Raw genomic sequence first — 12,221 nt, forward strand, 5'->3', positions numbered from 1 at the left:
TTTTTAGCTGTCCAATTAATTTCTTTCTATTTTTGGTAGAGATGGGGTCTTGCTCTTGCTCAGGCTGGTCTCAAACTCCTGAGCTCAAACGATCCGCCCGCCTCAGCCTCCCAGAGTGCTAGGATTATAGGCGTGAGCCACTGCGCTTGGCCCATTTCCCATTTTTTAAAAGTATAGAATCCCTCCACTCCTCCTATCCATTCAAAAATTACATTCTAATAGCATATAACTTACTGCCCAAGTTAAATATTGGACATACTTAAATTAACATGGTAACCAAACTAATTTTCTTACACATTAGCTGGAAATTTATCACATAAGCCATCCTTCTCTCATTTTGTTATATTTTACTAATGGAAGAACTATTGCTACAGTCTGTGGAAGACAACATTATTTACAGGCTCAGGTTCTTCAAATAAAAAGAAAACCATTTTATTTTGTTATTCCTTCTGAATTTCCTTTTTCTAAGACTTGCTAGTGTTTCTCAGGACTCTGTCTCCAGCCTTCTCTTCTGACTTCCTGATTTCTTTTTAGGTCATCCCCACAAGGTCCAAAGCTGTGTTCACAATAAATATCATAATAGCAACAGCTAACATTTACGGAGCAGATACTATGTGCTAGGCATTATGCTATGTACTTTTACATGGATTATCTCACTTACTCCTCAAAATAATAGTGAGATAAGAACTATTAACACCTGTTTTTTATATGAGGAAACTGAGGTTGAAGGATAAGAAGCAGTAGAGATCTGATTTGAACCACAAGAGAGTGTAACTACAGCTCTTCCCTACCCAGTCCATCTTCCTCTGAAACGATCTAACAAAAATCTGATGTCATTTCCCTACTTAAAATCCTTCAGTAATTCCCCGAATGCAGTAAGGTTTCTCATGCTCAGTTTATGAGATGGCCCAATTTAGTGATCTAGCCTCTTCTCCAGACATTCCTCCCAAGATCCTGTTTGTGTTTTGGCCTTCCAGACTGCAGTATTTTCATTTCCTTCAACACTCCATGCTCTCTCCAGTCTCTTGTATCCATTTAAGTGTCATTTAGCCACTGTTCTAAGCACTAACAATAATAGTGTATCAAACAAGACAGCACTTATCTCTAGTGTGCCTGACAGTAAACAAACATACATCAATAAGAAAATGTTATCTCGTATTAAAAGAAAAAAGATGAGGGTAGCATGATAGTGTCCTGGGTAGCTTCTTTAATTTGGATACCGAGGAAAAGCCTCTTTGAGGAGTAACATTTAGATAGAAATTTGTATGACAAGAAGCCAGCCATGCAAAGAGTTGTTGAGAAAGTAAATTGTTCCCTTAGCTATATGCCCCCCTACGTCCTTCCATCTTTTGCGCAACCCCTCTTTTAGAATCATAGATTCTAGCTTAGCCATGTCTTCCTTCAGGAAGCATTTCTGGAGCCTTAAACACTGGGTCAGGTGCTCCTCCTTATGTGGTCCCAAAGTGTTTCTCTTTGGAAACACTTACATTGTGAGTACTTGTCAAGCTTTCCTATTTAAATTTTTAATTACACAAGTAATAATACATTACTATGTTTTTGTAAAAAAAAAAAAAATCATAACAAAAAATACTAGAATTGGCCAGGCAAGGTGGCTCACACCTGTAACACTAGCACTCTGGGAAGCGAAGGCAGGAGGATCGCTTGAGCCCAGGAGTTTGAGGATGCTGTGAGCTATGATAAGGCTACTGTACTCTAGCCAGGGTGACACTCTGTCTCAAAAAAAAAAAAAAAAAAATACAAGAATTAAATCTTTCCTGACTCCTCCCCCATCACAAAACCCGGCTCCTCTCAAAAAATAACTACACCAGTTTAGTTTACATCTGCTCAAATCTTTTCTTCTACATTTACATGTATATTATAGACAACCATTTATAGGTTTCGAGTTTAGAGTTTGTTCTTTACACAAAAAATACCACTGTAGGTGTTCTGATGCAACTTTCTTTTTTCACTCAATGGTATCTTGGAAATCTTCCAGTATCCATCTCTCTATGCATCTACATCTTCCTAATTCTTTTCAACTGCTGCACATTCCTATAATTTGATCACTATGATTTATTTCACCATTTCTCTATTGAAGGTTGCTTTGAGTTTTTTGCTACTATAGACAGTGCTACAATCCACATCCTCGGCCATGCATCTTTGTATCTCTGAGCAAATGTTTTTCTAGGCTAGATACTTAGAAGCAGAATTTCTGATCAACTTTACTTGATATGAAATTGTCCCTCATGAAGGTAGAACCAATTTATCCTCCAACCAACACTATGGAAACACCCCTTTTCCCACACTCTTTCCAGCTATAGATGTCATCAATAATTTTAGTTTCTGACAATTTGATAAGTGAACAATGTTCTGTCATTGTTATTTTAATTTGCATTTCCCTGATGCGAGTAGTAAAGTTGAACATATTTTCAAATATTATGGGGTTTTTAAAAATTTATATTGCCTTTCTATGGCTTAACTATTCCTATTAGGATTTTTCTTTTTTTTATAAACATAAAATTTTTCTGGATATTTTTTGTCTTTTTATTACTGATTTATAGTATGGAATATTTTCTTCCAGGCCTTTGCTTCCCTTTTTTACTTATCTAAATTCAATAGAAATTTTAAATATTTAAAATTTAACATAAGTTTGAAAATGTCAGGCTTGTCAAACTTTTCTTTCATGCCTTCTGATTTTCTGTATTGCACTTAAGAAGGCCTCCCCTAATGAAAGATTATAGACATCATTCTTCCATATTGTCTTCTAACAATTACAAGTTTCGTTTCTTACATTTAGCTCTTTAATTCATCTGAAATTTATTTTGGAATATGGGATTAAAGTATGGAACAAACAACTTTATCCCCAAAAGACAGTCGCTTGTTTCTAAATCTTTTCACTAAAGCAGAGAAAAGTGAATAGGTTGCAGACAAAAGTCTGAGAGTGAAGCCCAAAGCTTCACCATCATTTGCATCCACCACAAATATAAAACTTACTTGGAAACTTTGTGCTTTATCCCAAAAGCTCATGCTCTACTCCACGGTATGTTTACTTCAGTATAAAAATTATCACCCCTCCCCAATACCTTTGAGTAAAACTGAAGCTCCAGGAAGATGTACTATACTTATCTTGCAATTTTGCAAATCCCTAATATACAGCAGTGTGACTATGCATACCCGCTCTATTTGCCTGTTTACTTGTCTCATGCTCTACATATACATGTAGATATATATGCATATATATATATATATAACTGGTCACACTTTTATCTCATTTGCTTGTTTGCCTTTCTGACCACTAGACTGTGAACCCTTGAGGGCAGGAACTCTTTCATTACTCCCAGTGCTTATCAGAGTGCCTGACAAAAAGTGTTTAGTTAGTATTTATTGAATAAATTAATACTTTCCTAGAAATAGGCCCCAGTAAAAAATCTGCTCCAATATATACTAAAGTATTTATGAATGAAATGATATTTCAGATTTACTTAAAAATAAATAGGGAGTCGGGGGCAGCAGGAAGTATAGATGAACAAGCTGGGTGATGGATACATGGGGGTCCGTTATGCTTATCTCTCTCTCTACTTTTGTATAGGTTTGAAATTTTCCATAATTAAAAAAAAAAAAACCCATTTTTAACTTTTCTTCCTAGTGACTCTAATAATCTTATAACTTAAATACTCCATTTTGTAATGGAGAGAGAAAACATATTCATTCTGTTTCAATCGGCAAAGGAAAGTAGTGTGATATTATGGTGATCACTATAAAAGTGTGGATGTCAAATGTCAGACTAGGAATAAGCAAATTAAAACTCATTAACAAAATATCCATATTATTAGACTATGGTCTGATAAATATGTTTCACTGTTTTCAACGATAGACAACAGTCTTGTTCAACTTTATAGTTGTACATAAAGATTTAGAAGTTAAGAGTTGCTTAAAATCTACAAATAGGCTAGGTGTGGTGGCTCATGCCTGCCTGTAATCCCAGCACTCTGGGAGGCCAGGGCGGGTGGATCGCTTGAGGCCAGGAATTCTAAACCAGCCTGGGCAACATAGCAAGACCCTATCTCTACAAAAAATTTTTAAAAAATTAGCTGGGTGTGGTGGCACACACCTGTAGTCCCAGCTACTTGGGAGGCTGATGCAGGAGGATTGCTTGAGGCCAGGAATTCAGACTTATAGTGACCAATGATTGGGCCACTGCACTCCAGCCTAGGGGACAGAGTGAGACCCTGTCTTAAAAAAAAAATTAAAAATTAGGGCTGGGTGCGGTGGCTCACGCCTGTAATCCTGGCTCTCTGGGAGGCCGAGGTGGGCGGATTGTTTGAGCTCAGGAGTTCGAAACCAGCCTGAGCAAGAGCGAGACCCCGTCTCTACTAAAAATAGAAAGAAATTAATTGCACAACTAAAAATACATAGAAAAAAATTAGTCGGGCATGGTGGCGCATGCCTGTAGTCCCAGCTACTCGGGAGGCTGAGGCAGGAGGATCGCTTGAGCCCAGGAGTTTGAGGTTGCTGTGAGCTAGGATGACGCCCCGGCACTCTAGCCCGGGCAACACAGTGAGATTCTGCCTCAAAAAAAAAAAAAAAAAAAAAAAAAAAAAAATAAAAATTAAATAAAAAAACAAAAAAAAAAAAAAAAATTAAAAATTAAAATTTAATTAAAAAACTAAAAATATACAAACAATTACATAGTGGGGGAAAAAAGAATGTGCTTTTTACTATTCAAAGTAGTGCACTGACTCAAAGGAATGCTTATAGTTTTAGCATTTTCTACTGATAAATTCTGTGACAAGAAATTTTGCTTCTGATTTAAACACAAATTGCTTAGGCAAATGAATATAGCAGGTAAGAATATAGTTAAAATAAGGTGGTTTTGCTGTTTTTTTTAGAGACAGGGTCTTGCTCCATAACCCCGGCTAGAGTGTAATGGCCCAATCATAGCTCAACATAACCTCAAATCCATGGGTTCCAGCAATCTTCCTGCTTTAGCCTCCCAAGTAGATGGGACTACAGGCGCACGCCACCATGCCTGGCTAATTTTTAAATTTTTTTCAGAGACAGGGGTCTTTCTATGTTGCCCAGGCTGGACTCGAACTCCTGGGCACAAGTGATCCTCCCACCTCGGCTTCCCAACATGCTGGGATTACAGGCATGAGCCATCATGCCCTGCAAGGTAGTTAACAATTACTGTGCCAATGCTGGCAGTAAGATTATATTAATTCTCCAGACTGGGGAGTAGGAAACAATGTTATATAGACACCAAATTTCCTGTATATATTCGGAATTATTTAGAAAGAGCTATACACCAAAACTCTTCTTGAGTTCATTGTTGGCTTACCTCTTCTGATCTTTCTTGAATGGAGCAATATGTAAAATAGTTTCCCAAATGAGCTCCTTCTGATTTGAAAAAAGATCCATCTCCAGGATAAATCTCTATTGAATTCATATTTTGATGGGTAAGTCTAAGGAAGAGAAATAATCATTAAAATTTTTTTTCTTATTGAGATGAAAACATCCATGAAGGCAGTCATTAAAAAAAAAACCCAAGCAAAGAAATACAGTTTTTTTGGCCTATCCAGAGTAGTGGATAATTTCATATTTGGAACCCTACCAGCTAAATTAACTTTTCCACAAAGATAAACAGAGCACATAGAATTGGTTTATGTATTTACTTTAACAACTAAACTCAGAGCTTCTGGAATTCAAGCATCTTGTCTTATTATCCTTCTGATATTCCCATTGCCAATCACAGGGCTGGCACATAATAATCACCAAAGCAATATCTATCACACAGGAGTTAAATACAATACTTCCAGAACCTGAAAATAGAATATTCTTTAACACACTGACTGCCACATTAGAAAAAAAAAATTTTTCCCTGGGGCCATGGTGTTTTTATTACAAAAATAGAATAAAAACTTTGAAAACAAAACTATCCTTTCTAATTTAATGAAAAATTTGTTATTTTTTATTGTTTTCTGTGATTTATATGCAATTACATTATCAATATTAATTATAACAATAAGAACGTCAACAAGTAAGATTCTCATAAACCAACTGCAGTTACATATGCTTCATGAGGCCCTGGGCTCAAAACTACCATGAGGTGAAAAACAACTCACATGGCAGTTGATGTGTTAATAATGAAACGGGTAGAATTAATAATTTTTGGATGAGATTAGCCATTTGTGCAAGGAGCCAGCTTAAGAAAGGTGACTGACTGTACCTGCAGCAACCAAGAAATAATCAAGGTATTATTTTATAACATATAAAAACATAAGCCAAGTTAATTTTTATTAGTATCTATGTTAGAATATCTTGTGAGAAGGGATGGGTCTTCACACAGGAAAAGCGAAACCACCTCCCCTGCCAAAACAAAAAAAAAAACAAAAAAAACTTTAACAGTGCTCTTTGAGCACTATTCATACAAGTAAAACTCACAATCTGGCCAATATTTCTATTCTGGTCACTAGAGAGGTGTCCTTTGTTGTGGGGTACAGATAATTCTATGTGATAATGCTGGCACAGAGCAGCCAATCAATGAATATTTGCTTTGTGAATAAAGGCCAAAATTTCTCTTAGGCTATCTAACTTCTCTAATTCCATGCTCAATAGGCAAACTACTATTTTGACTAATTCAAACAACTAGATCCTCTGATGCTTGGAAAGGGTATCCTAAATAAGTGATATGAATATTACATTCACTAGCACAACTGATCTCTGTCATTGGAGTTGCCACAGAAGTCTTGTAAACACGGTTAATGTGATTGAGTCACAAGACCCCTGAGTGCACTAATTAGTTTTGAGGCATGTAGTACTCAGGACCAAACACAGGAGACACAGTCAGCCTAGTAGAACTGTGTCCTCTTGTGAAAATCTGTCTGCAAGGCTAGTCCCATCCTCTGTGCGACATCAATTATGACTCCAATTCCAACATAGGTGCTTTACCTATATGTAACACCCTTGTACCAAACCACTTTCACTAGCTCAGGGTAGGAATATTCTTCTTCATCAGACTGTCTCTGCAAAAGTGAATTACAAAAATCCCACCTGTGAAGGATAAAATACAAGCTATTACTGTTGGTTACTCAACATAATTACCTTTAAGAGTCATCTACTGTAATAAGATTTCTTGTGTAACTCATTAGCTCAAAGAAAAAAAATATGAAAGTATATTAATCAGATTTAAAAACAAGTCTTCTTTTCCCATACATTTTTCCATATTTTCAATAATCTCATTACTGAATCTCAGCACAATTATTAATACATAAATTAACAGTTTTACTAACAGTTAAAATTTGGCCTGGATTCAAACAACAAATATTTAGTGAGATATCTATGGTGGGTAAAGCACTATGGTATACATACTGGGCATATTACACCCACAAAAGCAGACACGGTCTCTGCCCTCAATGGAAATTCTCTACGGCAGGGACATTAAGTAGCAAACATTGAGTGTAAAGAAAGAGGAAGTACTCGATGTTGTGGGATGGTATAACAAGGACCTAACTTGTCTAGGGTCTTCAGGAAAATAACCCTAAAGAAGTGAGACTTAAGTTGAGACGTGGAAATGAGCACAAGTTAGCCAGTTGAGAGAAAGAAAGGAGGAGTGCTCCTGCAGAGCAAAGAGCAGGTGCAGTGGAGAAAGGGAGTTTGAGCGAGCATTCTTGAGATTGCTAAAAGTCCAGTTTAGCAAGAGTAGAGAAAGCAAGGGCAAGAGTGGTGAAAGAGCTGAGGATTACCGATACAGGAGAAACCCAGATCATGAAAGACCTGTTAAACCATGTTAAGGATGATGATCACCTAAAGCTGGTGGTAAGTTATCAAAAACCTGTTAATTGAGAATCATAAATCTCTTTTGATATGTACTCATAACAATGGATTTTCCAATTTTAACCAGATAATGACAAACCTGAAAGTCATTCCCATATTTTTTTTAAAATAACAATGTATATGCAGAGACTACCTGAGATCAAATCCCAGTTCTACAAGTACTAGCTGTGTGCCTTTGCTGAAGTTATTTAACATTTCCAAGTCTCAAGTTCCTCTAAAAAAGGGGAATAATGATAGTTCTTAATTTATGGTGTTTCTACGAGAGTCAAACAGGTGAAGTTCAACAGTGCCTGGCACATAAGTGTTCTGTAACTGTTAGCTATTATCATTATTACTGCCCTATTTACACAAAGTTAATGTTACAATCTACAACTATTTAATATTACATTATTCATCTCTTAGTGGAGGTAAAAGGTTTATACCGGGGCATCCAGAAGTCTCTCCATGTTTACTCCTTTTGAAAATGGACATATTTACAGTTAACCAAAGACAGGGGTAGCCCCCGAGACTAAGTATAAACAAAAGCACCAGCAAGCAAGGTCATGGGTTCCAGTGAGCAGCAGCAGGTGCTCCTCTGTGCTCGCTCCCACACAGCCCCGTGCAGACTCCTGTCCCATCACTTACCACACTTTAATAATCCTTTTAGGGACAATGACCTTCACTAGACTTCTAAGTTACCAGAAAGCAGGGACTGTGTCTTAGTCATTTCTACAGTCACTGGGCTGAACAAAGTATTTAGTATAGAGTCAGCCTTCCATGAACATGCAATGTGTGGACACAGAGTAGGAAACATAAGCAACACATTTGCCAGGGAAATTATTTACTATCAGCTAAAAACAAAGTTTTAGATCAACTAAATGAACTTTCTTTATGAACGTTATCGTGTAATTTAGAAAGAAAATTATCCTTAAAGACGAGTTTATGATAAAAGCTTTATGAACAAAAAATATTCTTCTATTACCTGTGCAGGTGTGGGACAGGACAGCTGAGTAACAAGGCCCTAGGAAGAACAGAAACCTCTTTTCCTCTTTCCTCTGAAACAGCAGAAGTTAAAATTCTACTCTGGGTGATATGTGCATCAATTTTAGACATATTGCTAACTTTAGTATGAAAACGAAGAGCTAAAGACAAAGGATATTTCCATTCCTCTGGACAGGCTGCCACAGACCAGTGTTGCTTTACCCACGTGTATACACATGTGTGTTTTGTACCAGGTGAAGGCAGCTCTTCCTTCCCTTCAGTTCCATTTACATAACTCATCTTCTTTAAAGGTTCTTTGGATTTCATGATGTTGCAATAAAGTTCATTTTCTTTATTCTTCAGTCTCTGTCTTGATAAATTTCCAAATGTACAGATTTTGCCAGTTTTTTCAACTAGTTTGTCTTTTGGGGCTGACAATACTACAGATGACGCTGGCTTCTGGCTAACTTTACACAAAAAATGTACTGTAAATTCATGCTGAGATCTGGGCAGGCAAAGGTATGCATGACCATCTAAAGATGTTATCTTCACGGTACCGCTCTCCAGACATATCAAGCTATCATCTGCATCAAGACTGGACCATCTCACTTCTGAGATGTCAATGAAAATATGCTAAATTGAAGGGGGAAAAAAGATGGTATTTTCTGTTAACAGTCCAATTTTTCCATACATTTGATACTTAAGTATTATGTAAGAAAGCTCTTAAATATTTGTATTTTCATTACCTAGAGAGAATGAAAAATGGAAAGCCAGATGTAAGCCTATATATGGTTTTCCAGATTATATTTGATATTAAGATTATCTGCCTTATAAGAGACATAAAACAGGGCCGGGCGCGGTGGCTCACGCCTGTAATCTTAGCACTCTGGGAGGCCGAGGCGGGCGGATTGTTTGAGCTCAGGAGTTCGAAACCAGCCTGAGCAAGAGCAAGACCCCGTCTCTACTAAAAATAGAAAGAAATTAATCGGACAACTAAAAATATATAGAAACAATTAGCCGGGCATGGTGGCGCATGCCTGTAGTCCCAGCTACTCGGGAGGCTGAGGCAGAAGGATCGCTTGAGCCCAGGAGTTTGAGGTTGCTGTGAGCCAGGCCGATGTCACAGCACTCACTCTAGCCCGGGCAACAAAAGTGAGACTCTGTCTCAAAAAGAAAAAAAAGAGACATAAAACACACACACACGCACATACACACACACAAAATAGAGAAAAGAAGAAAAAGAAATATCTTGATTATATTTAGCGTTAAACATATTTTGGTTTAAAACGTACTGCATCAGAGATAAATAAATTTGCGCTCCCCCACCCCAAAAACCTACTCTGAAAAAGAACAGAAATGAGGAAGAAGCAGCTCTATGTTATGCTAAAAGCAATCACAGCTAAAAAATAAAAATTAAATAAATAAATATATATATATATATTTTTTAAAAAGCAGTCATGGCTTAAATAGTATGGGACTAGCATAAAAAATCATTGACAGAACCACTCAGAAAATACAAAAACAGATTCAATGTTATCTTAAAATGTTATATGTGATAACATAAACTTTTCAAAGCAAGAGGCGCAAGAGAGAATGATCTAATAAATGGTACTAGAATTACTGAACAGCATTTGGGAAATGCTATCTCACAGGTTTATCACCTGGACTAAATAAAATAACATGTATAAAGTACCTATCTTAGATAGTCCCTGGCACTCTATACACTAAAATAAATTCCAGGTGGCTTAAAGAGCAACATTTTACAAAGCTGAATTACTCCATAGAAAATTGATCCTGACCAATAGCAAATAGACTCGTAGCAAGTAACACTGTCAGTTGTGTCTTTTCATATAAAATATAAACAGTAGGTACCGCTGTTATTAACAGTCTTTTAATCAATTAATTTCGCCAAGAGTTTAACATTTCAACTTCCATTTAGGTAAAACCTTAAATTTACAAAAACTATTGTCAAGAAAACCTCTTAAATTTACAGTACTACCTATGGGTACAGATGTCAGGATGTTAAAATTAAGCGTAGTATTAATTAATGGCAAAACTTGTTTGTAGGGATGGCCAGTTAATAAAGTTCTCTCTGCTAAAATTGGACTGTCGAATAATCCTCCTGCAGCATCAGCAGTAAGCTATGCGGTTTCAATGAACAAAGTTACTCAAAAGAAACAATGGAAAAGAGCCTTCTAGACTAACTTATAGCTTACAACTTTTTATGGCTCCTGTGCCATAATATATTAGAAAATTAGTCAGTAGGCAGGCAAGCATCACTGACAGCATAGAAAGGTATCAAAAAGAGTTAAATGACAGTCTTCAGAATCAGACAGACTGGGTTCAAATCCTGACTTTGCCTCTAAGAAAATTTTCATAGATAAATTAGCTAAACTCTCTAAGACATAGTTTTACTACCTATAAAAAGGGGTTGATATCTAGCCAATATACCTGTTCTGATTGGTTGGACATTCATTTTGATCAGTAGTTACCCATGCCATACTGGTGTTATTAAATGTTTCTAATATTATTCCTGGTTCTTGGACATAGTAAACTCTTGATAAATGAGTTATTATTCTTAAAAGTCCAAAATAAAATATAAGCAAAAGAATTTTTATATCCATATGTAATTATAAATCTCTACTACACATTAACAAATAAGTACACGTAGGTTACTAAAAATGGCCACATAACTTCTTAATTTTGAGAACTCTGAGAATGAAAAAGTAACCAATTTGAAAAATTGTGATTATAATTCTTGACTACAAGGAAAATGGCAGGGAGATGAACTATTTAACTTTTATGTTCCTCAGTCTGATAAATATACAGGCTTATGCATTCTATAGCAATGTGTCTATTCCCAAATGTCCTGGAAAAAAAAAAGACTAAGCATTAAACTACCTGTTTGTAATTACTTGTCCTCAAATATTACTTATAAAAATGAAGTTTTAAAAAAATCACCTTTTTTCTTTCAGAAGGTATGATGTTTTCAGATAAAAAAGGGCGAGTAGCAGAAGAGTTTCGAAAATCTAGGGCTCGCTGTAGTTGTTCCTATAAACAGAAATATAAAATGTAATCTTAAAAAATATAAAACAATTTGAAAAAATCAATCTAGAATGATGGTACAGTGTAATTCAGAATACTAATCACTTTTCATATTCTAGCCCACCTTGACAATATTTTGGAATTAAAAAGAGTAGTTTTTGTAACATCTTTACTTACTTGGTAAGTGCTAATAACAAAGTGTGTCCTTTGGCGAATTCTTTCTGGTTGTTCTAAAGGATGTGCTGAAACAGGAGGTGACTTTTCAAATAAAAATTCAGAGCCACAGGGAGAAAGTTGCAATTTGGAACCATCAGCATATTGTACTTGCACTGAATCATCTTCATAAAGTACCATTCGCACTTCAGCTGCCATTATTAAGACAG

General features: G+C 36.2%; 1 protein-coding gene across 1 annotated transcript in view; it reads right to left on the reverse strand.

The window, feature by feature from the left end:
- LOC105826712 (chromosome unknown open reading frame, human C5orf34) overlaps nucleotides 1-12,221 on the reverse strand; it is a 19,933-nt gene extending 7,712 nt beyond the window's left edge. The window contains exons 1-5 of the mRNA XM_012664728.1: nucleotides 12,016-12,221; nucleotides 11,755-11,844; nucleotides 8,795-9,426; nucleotides 6,949-7,050; nucleotides 5,339-5,462 (exon numbers count right to left, since the gene is read on the reverse strand). Coding sequence (XP_012520182.1) covers nucleotides 5,339-5,462; nucleotides 6,949-7,050; nucleotides 8,795-9,426; nucleotides 11,755-11,844; nucleotides 12,016-12,210 — 1,143 coding nt within the window. The 5' untranslated portion in view covers nucleotides 12,211-12,221. The remainder of the gene's footprint in view (nucleotides 1-5,338; nucleotides 5,463-6,948; nucleotides 7,051-8,794; nucleotides 9,427-11,754; nucleotides 11,845-12,015) is intronic.

This window comes from Propithecus coquereli, unplaced genomic scaffold (assembly GCF_000956105.1).
Source record: "Propithecus coquereli isolate 6110/MARCELLA unplaced genomic scaffold, Pcoq_1.0 Scaffold91, whole genome shotgun sequence".
NCBI lineage: Eukaryota > Metazoa > Chordata > Mammalia > Primates > Indriidae > Propithecus > Propithecus coquereli.